This window comes from Lottia gigantea, assembly GCF_000327385.1.
Source record: "Lottia gigantea unplaced genomic scaffold LOTGIsca_149, whole genome shotgun sequence".
Lineage (NCBI taxonomy): Eukaryota > Metazoa > Mollusca > Gastropoda > Lottiidae > Lottia > Lottia gigantea.
In genome coordinates, this window is record NW_008707778.1 from 474,284 (window position 1) to 482,655 (window position 8,372).

Here is an 8,372-nt window from a genome sequence, read left to right on the forward strand (position 1 = left end):
TGAATTAATATAATTCCTTTTTTATGTTGACTTTCCCAAGCCCTCTTGTTTATATAAACAGGAAAAACTTATTATAATTTTTGTCATTAGTATGGTAAATCTCAATATGAGAATCCACAATTACAACAAATTTTTATCATTAGGTTGGGTTTTCTTTTGAGAATGGACCCAGATGTCTGTATCAAATTGAGACCAAAAAACAACAACTTACATTTCTTAAAATTATTTTTATTTTGTCCAAAAATATTGTTTTTACCATGGAATTTTTGAAAAGGGTAAGATCGGCTGTTTGAGCCAAGGTGCTACTGTATCTACAAAGTGCTTAAATTTTTGTCTACATTTTTGACTAGGAATTCACTCAGATCCAATTGGTATAATTAGAGTGCTTAGATATTAGATATTTATTCATTTCTTACACACACATCAATCACATGCGTGATTCTTATTAAAACTGAACACATTTTAATATTTTACCTTATGCCAGTGATCATCTTCACAATGTCAAGATATTACGACCTTCTTCGGCTTATACCTTACAGCTTTAGAATTGCTCAAGTTGGCATAATTATGTTATGTCATGTCATGTAATATGCCTGACAACTTTTTTATGCTAATGCTAATAAATTGAAAATAGATCTTTTCTGAACCATTATTTCGACATTAAAGCTAGCAGTTGGCAAGAGAAATGATTTTCAAATAAGCTTATTTTACTATTATTTTTTATCCACATTGCAAATTAGCTATAAAAGTTATAAATTCAACCTTAAAGCTATGGTGAATTATAAAAATGAAGTAGTAATTTTAAACTTTCGAATATTTTTGGCGAATTAACAACTTCTGGTTAGAATTATAAAATGGGTTGGTTTAAATAAAGTCTATTATGTACATCACAGCTAATTACGTGACAGAAGTCCCGGATAATTAGCCCCAAAATGGTGGAATACATTCATACATCTCGAACTGAAATGAAATTGAAAAAAAAACACTTAGATTTTTTTTCATAATTACTTGACACAGTAAAAAAATGCCTTCATATTTTGGTATCGGACGAGTTGCATTCTGAGACACAAACAAAAAAGTTAAACATTGATTCTGAATGCTACAGACAAAATATGACGATTTTCTGTGATCAGGATGCGAAAATAAAGTATTTTATTGGGAAAAATCAAGTTCCGAAGTCTCAATAATAAAAATCTTATATACGTATTGAAGGATTGCAATTTTTAATCAACTATAAGGATCAGATTAAAACATGATTTCGCTTGAATACCCATAATGTAACATATTCGCCAAACATATCCTATTAAAGCTATACTTACGTCATCTACTTCTCCTCTAAAATTAGCATAACCATTACAAGCTCCAAATAATAAACCTGCTTGCCTCATTTCGATTTTACCTGAAAGATATGTGATATGTTTTAATATTACAAATTCTATCAGTGCAAAGTGTCGTTCTACTTTTGGACTTGGTCTTTGCAAATTTTTTTCATTTTTGAAGCAAAATTTATTTATTTATCTTTTGCTTCAAGTTCGCCATGAGGCGTTACCTCGTTTGTTAAAATGTAGTAACAGCCCTGTTGGATTTACTATATTGGTAGAGGATGTTACAGGAGCTCTTTTGAAGTGTATTAAACGGACTGTACCTGTTAATGGGATTGAGCGAGCGATATCGTTTACTTTTGCTTTTAAATTCTGGCCATCGTATATCATAGACACATCGTTATACCCAGGTCTCTACAATATAAAACATATGTCAAATACTTAGATAGATTCCCTAGTCAGATACCTATGTGAGACGAGACTTGGTCAAGAAATCCGGAAAAACACTGGTATCTCGGGTCCCGTCGTTGTGTTTTTATGCGTCCACATAGAAAACGTCAGTCGGCACGATAAAGACAGTTTTTATCTGATCTTGATGTAACTTGCTATACATGTATATATTGATGAGATCTCAGTCAAGTTCGAAATTGGAAATAATCAATGAGACCTCGTTCATGTTTTAATTTGATGATAATTTAATAAACTCTTTTTTGAGGTATTGGCGTATATGGCTGTGGTCCACTATCTTTTTTAGTTCCTATTCATATTACTGCAAAAAGTAACGACAAGAAATGTCATATTTTTCATGTTTTCCTGCACCTGATTAGGCTAATAAAGATGGTTATGCAGAATGCAATTAGAGTGATTTGTTAAAACTTCGGCATAAGCTTACTTATTTAGAAAGCAGAGAATTGTCATAAATTAGTCTTAATATTAGACTTAAGTGAACTTACCGCTGGTATGGTAAGCTGAGCTGGTCGCACAGTATTGGAAGTTTTGATGGAGAAAGTAACATAATCAGGACCACCGGAAACCATAATGGAAGGTCCTTCACCATTGACACCGTTACAGTTGGAAATAATGGCTTGTGGTCGAGAAAGGGATCTCTTGGATCGCATCTTGATGGCCCTCAAGTTATAATCTAGTGGTCCAATATTAGTCTTGTCAACCGTCACATCAAATGACCCTCTTTCTAAATCAGTAACCCCCCTAGAACCAAGTGGAGTAGAGTCAACTCGACCACTTCCAGCCACTGAAGACACACCACGGATGTTGGATGATCCGGAACCACCTTGCTGACCAGATGTACCAGAGTTAGACACGAAGGTCGCTGTTCCAGATGACCCTTGTCGAGGTCCGGAAGAACCGACGCTTGATCCTGGTATTTTGCCACCAATTGCTCCGATGATTTTGTTAATGTCTATACTACTTGGGCCACTTGTACCCGATCCTGAGACGGTCCATTGGCTTGATCCCCCCACATTCATCGGAAGTGGTCCACTCCCTATTTTCACTACTGATGGTTGTCCACTCCCTATTTTCACTTGTCCACCCCCTATTTTCATTATTGATGGTTGTCCACTCCCTATTTTCACTACTGATGGTTGTCCACTTCCTATTTTCACTTGTCCACCCCCTATTTTCATTACTGATGGTTGTCTAGCCATTGCTTGGTTGCCACCAATTATCCATCTTCCCCCGCCTCCGGAACCAGTTACTACTGTGGCACCCGTTTGTCCCATTCCAAATCTACCTGTCGGTTTCACCTGATTCAAAAGATTGGACAAGTCGAGAGTTTGTGGGAAGTTTCCGGTTCCTGATTTGATGACTGTGCCGTCAGGTTTGGCTATTGTCCATTGTTGGTTCCCGGATGACCAGATGATCTTCATCAGAAGTGAACCTTGAGGTATCTGGACGTTGGGGGTGCTACCTATACCATGTTTAGTAATCTGACCATCACCGCTGATGATGACCCATTGACTTACATCACCAAGATTGACGTCGAAGAAGCCACCTGCTAAGACGGTTCCAGTGTTTCGAAGATTCTGAGGAATTTGTCCAGTTCCGGACCGCAAGAGCTGCCCATTTGGTCCAATGATGGTCCATTCTAGTTGTTTGGTCCAACCTACAGATCTTGTGTTGCCCATCAGTTCATTAATAACATTTGCTGGAATGGAGTTACCTACTCCTGATCGTATAATTCGTCCATCCGGTCCAACAATCTTCCACATTCCAGATCCGGTGATGAAGCTTCGTCCTTGACTGTCGGTGGTAGTACTGCTTGGATTGGTTGGTTCCTTGACCCATCGACCACCCTCTACCCGCACAGCTGGCTGGCCTTGGTTTTTATTGGGTTGTACGACCCATTGTCCGTCTACGTTAAATATAGAATCGATGCTGCCGCCAGTTTTAGGTGTATCGATGACGGGGATGTTTGGTTTACCACTACCCACGATCTGCCATCTATTACGACGCGGCTGGTTGACTACTGGTTTAGTAGGTCCTGTTTGTCCACCAGAAATCTCTTTTTCAAATGTCCAGCTGGTGTCAACAGACGTTTGAGGTCCTGTATCAGAACTGTCAGAAACCCAATTGCCATTATCCCACTTGCCACCCAAGAAATTGACAGTATCCAGACTGTACATTCGGTTAATCTGGTTGGTTCCACCAGTTGGCCCAGTATTGATACCTTTAGCGCCAGCGTCGATTCCAACCTTGGTGATGTCGATGTTATCAGAAATCTGATTCTTGGAAGTGTCGACGCTGTCTGTGTTTCCACCTGTCGTGGCCCCTTGTATATTGATACCAGACTTGTCTACATTGGTGTTGATGGTCTCTCCGGTCCCATCTGTCCACAATCCAGTGTTCCCTGTCGATGTACTTGTGCTTGACGTTCCACCTTGGATGTTAGTTCCTGACCCTTGAACGTTGTTCCACGTCGATGTACCCCGCGTTTCAGTTTCACTGCCTCTACTCCATGATGTTCCAGTATCCAGAGATCCCAGATCTAAAGTCCCTGTCCACACTTCGCCAGTATTTCCGGTACCTTGAGTGTTCATGTTCCACGATGAATCATATCTACCGGTGTTGCTCCAAGAACCCCCTGAGTTAGTCATATCGGCTACTTGTGTGACAATCCACGTTCCTCCTCCGTTCCCATTTGTGGACCAAACTCCGCTCGTGCCAAGCCAAGGACCAGAGGTTACATTCCAAATACCATAGGTTCCTGCTCCACTCATATCTGCCCATGTTCCTGTGACCAGTTGATTATTGGTAGTTGTTCCGGACCATGTTCCCGATCCGGTTCTGGCAACACCTGACCACGTTCCGCCATTACCATTACCAAAAGTTCCCGACCACGATCCAGTGGAAGAACTACTTCCACCAACCCAGTTACCGCTTCCGGAGAAACTAGAGGTTCCAGATATTCCGTTTCCGCCGAAAGCTCCGGTCCACATGCTACCCAAGCCGACCCCATTCATGCCGTTTCCGACCTGCCACATTCCAGGCCACACACCAGTTCCAGTGCTCAAACTGTTCCAGAAATCATATCCCATTCCATTCCCTGTCATACCGGAATCAACGGTTCCGACCCAGTGTCCACCAGGGTTTCCGACTCCGAGCCACTGCTGTCCAGTCTGATCATTGGTTCCGATCCACACACCATCCATTCCGGACATCCAAGATCCAGCGCTGCTTGTACTGTTGATCCACGAGTTTGAACTTGCATCCCAGGTCCAGGTTCCTCCCGATCCAGGTGTCCAATCAGTGGCAGGTGTCCACATTCTGTAACGAAATTTTAGGACTAGTTCCGGTCCGAATTCCACTCCAGCGAACCTCCAGAGATTTACCTGACTTTTTCCGTTAAACATGGCCGTACCTCTGTTGCTGATTCTGACATTGTTCACTCCGGCGGTGACTCCGTTCTGAGATTTGTCGTCGATTCCATGGTCAAACGAGTAGTGGACAGACGATTTACACACTGAAGTTTGGAATTAAAAAATCATTATTGGTACATCATGTATGTATGAAATAATAGGTACTTAAAGTTTACGAAGGTTCAAAAGTATAAAAGGTTACGAATTTTGAAGGTTTGATTTATTCCACAATTGAATATGGAGGCTACTCAACTTGGTATATTAACAAATAGATACAAATTTAAGAATATTCTTCCTGACATTCTGATGTTGGTTATCATTTTGTCACTCTATAACTAACTTGTTTAATCATTACTAGTAAGAAAAATTAATTGTCTTCTGCCGCCATTGATGAAAAATGAAAATGAAAAAATGTTAAAGCGTTAGTAGAATGAAATGTAACACTTGCATAAGATAGTTCACCTTGCGAGTGAAGGTTTAGGTCAGGCGCTGAGATACAAGTGCATTGTTTTTCACTGAAAATGGAACCAGGAGCACAGGGACGAGCTATTTCACCAAAACCAGCAATCGTTTCCAAATAAAACTTTTTATCGGCGTGAGTTTTTAACATACATTCAGCTTAGGAAAGGCAGAAAAAAAGACTATTAGAAGATATTGATGTATTCGTTTTATTCTACACAAAATGATTTTTGGTCAAAGATGACAATGTTTAGCAATGCCAGGTAAGAAATTTTGATTGGTAAATATTGTTTCAAAGGAAATCAATTATAAACTGCTGAGATACGTATATAACTAAAAGGATGTGTTTTCACCGAATGATTCACGAATACATCTACATTTCTAACTATCGAGATATTGCAACATATAATGGCAAAATGACAGACACTGGAAGTGAAAGCTAAATAATTTAGAGCAGCGTACAGGTGCAGAGTGCCATGCTAGAATAACTACTGTGCAATGCTGATAATAGGGATTTATCGTCTAATGCATATCAGTCTTGTGAACATAAGAATAAGAATTTAACGTCTGGACTGTTTATTTTTTAAACGTATCAAATACAAAGGACATTTTAACCATATCACTTTCGTCCTTACATTTTTCCTTAATTGTATATGAACTGCAGGCTGCAGGTCGAATTTGTATAGCCCAAAGTTGTACGGATAAGTGATTTTGCTCTTTCAACCAATATTTAGACCATATCACATGCAATGTAAGCTCAATATACTACAATCTTATCTGCCAGAAAGATACATGCAATATTGCGCTCAAGCTTAATCTAGTCTTACTAAGTTTTGACAATATTTTCTAAACGATGCATTTGCTAACTAGGTAGGCTGCATGCAAAAAAGCAAAACAAGCATTGCCATTTAAACATACATGCAAAAAATGTTTTCATCCCAATTGAACATGCAAAAAATGTTGATCTTACCCGAGGTGTGATTCTCATGATGGTGGGACATACACGACTCCATACACATCGGATCAACAATACAGCCAACTTTATCTATAAAGCGCGACCCAGCGGGACAGCACTGGGGTAAGGAGCGTTGTCCCAGACACATCCAGTGCGGACGACAGCCAGGTCCACTGTGGGCATAGATTACATAATCTGGCATCGTTCTGCAGAGATCTGAAACGCACGTGTATAAACAAGGGATAATTGCTCCATATTCGCAAAACCAGAACCTTGTTCAAAACAAATTAATATATAAAGATAGCTTGCCAGACAAGGTAATATACGCCCACTGGCAGCTTTGATTTTAAATCAAAATATTTGGCAGTACAGTAACAATTACCAGTATGAAATATTCAACCTTCAGACATACACTTCTTTTGAATTTTTTGAGGCGATACAGAATAATATTAACAAGTGTCATCAAAATATGTCAACAATTGGGCATTCTAGAGTGTTTACAGGCTAAAACTTGAATGCGTTTTTAAGAATAGGGGCAATAATATTTTTAGATTTTTCTGATTTTCGTTAGGGTTCATCATTGGGTGATTATTAACACTCACACTCAGTTTCATCAAAATCCGTCAAGATTCGTGCCTTCTGGAGTGATAACGAGCTAAATATTGAACGCGTTTTCAAGAACAAGGGTAATAACTCACACTAAATGAAAAATATATTTTTCAATTTTTCTGATTTTCAATAGATTATTCTTGGGTGAAAACAAACAGTCATGCCAAGTTTCGTCAAAATCCGTCCAGAATTGTGCCTTCTAGAGTGTTAACAAGCTAAAATCGAATGCATTTTCAAGAACAAGGGCAATAACTCATACTAAATATTTTTCGATTCTTCTGATTTTCAATAGGGTTCATCCTTGGGTGACTACAAACAACCATACCAAGTTTCGTGGAAATCAATTAAGAATTGTGCCTTGTACAGTGTTTACGAGCAATTGTGGACGGACAGACGGACAGGGTGACAAGAATATACGCCCTCCATTTCATGTGGGCGTATAACAAAATAACCTCTCACCCTTTGGGCGACCTATTGTTTCATCTAATTGCGTCTATTTTGTCCTCCCAAGGCCTGTACATAAGGGAGACTCAAACCCTCCTGGGTACTATGACAGGCCCAGTTGTAATGTAGCATCATATGAGTCCCTAAGTAATCTGACTTTGTGGCAAAACTACTCACCGTTACGACAGATTACATTAGCAGCATTGCTACATGTGACTGCGTTCTGATCCCAGAACGTTCCGAACGGACAGGGACGAATAACTGATCTGTAGGTATTCCCTTGTTGAAAACACTGGACATATTTAGTACAGTCTTCTGGATAGGCGTTATATCCGATCCCTTTATCCATTACACGGCCGTCACATAGACCTGGAATATTCAAATTGTCAGCATGTTTGTTACATTAAAAAACTACAAATAAACGTTAAACTTATTTCCTCACCCAAGGGCGCCCACACAACTTTCGGGAAGCGATGGGGATGTTGAGCCAATGCCATTTTCTGCAGAGGCAATATCATTTTTAAAAATCAGACCCCGAAATGATACATTCTGATGTTTATCTGAATAAATATGTAACGGTTATTTCTGTAATGAATCTAAGAAAACTGCTCAGTTTTGCATATTTTGACTTTATTTTTTTTTTATACATTTTTGCATGAAGTGAGAGGGGAGGGGGGGGGGGGGGGTATTCTTCATGTTATAAAT

The 8,372-nt window shown here is 39.4% G+C and overlaps 2 protein-coding genes across 2 annotated transcripts; both read right to left on the minus strand.

The window, feature by feature from the left end:
* Positions 1-209: 209 nt before the first annotated feature.
* On the minus strand, positions 210-5,194 carry LOTGIDRAFT_238526 (hypothetical protein; the record flags this gene model as incomplete). Its single annotated transcript, XM_009050315.1, has 4 exons — positions 210-960; positions 1,320-1,399; positions 1,646-1,736; positions 2,276-5,194. The coding sequence occupies 4 exons, from the start codon at positions 5,192-5,194 to the stop codon at positions 922-924; spliced, it is 3,129 nt and encodes a 1,042-aa protein (XP_009048563.1). The 3' UTR covers positions 210-921.
* A 373-nt stretch (positions 5,195-5,567) lies between these two features.
* Positions 5,568-8,164, minus strand: LOTGIDRAFT_173138 (hypothetical protein; the record flags this gene model as incomplete). The annotated part of the gene is made up of 4 exons (XM_009050316.1): positions 5,568-5,818; positions 6,630-6,830; positions 7,845-8,036; positions 8,110-8,164. The coding sequence occupies 4 exons, from the start codon at positions 8,162-8,164 to the stop codon at positions 5,568-5,570; spliced, it is 699 nt and encodes a 232-aa protein (XP_009048564.1).
* Positions 8,165-8,372: the final 208 nt, after the last annotated feature.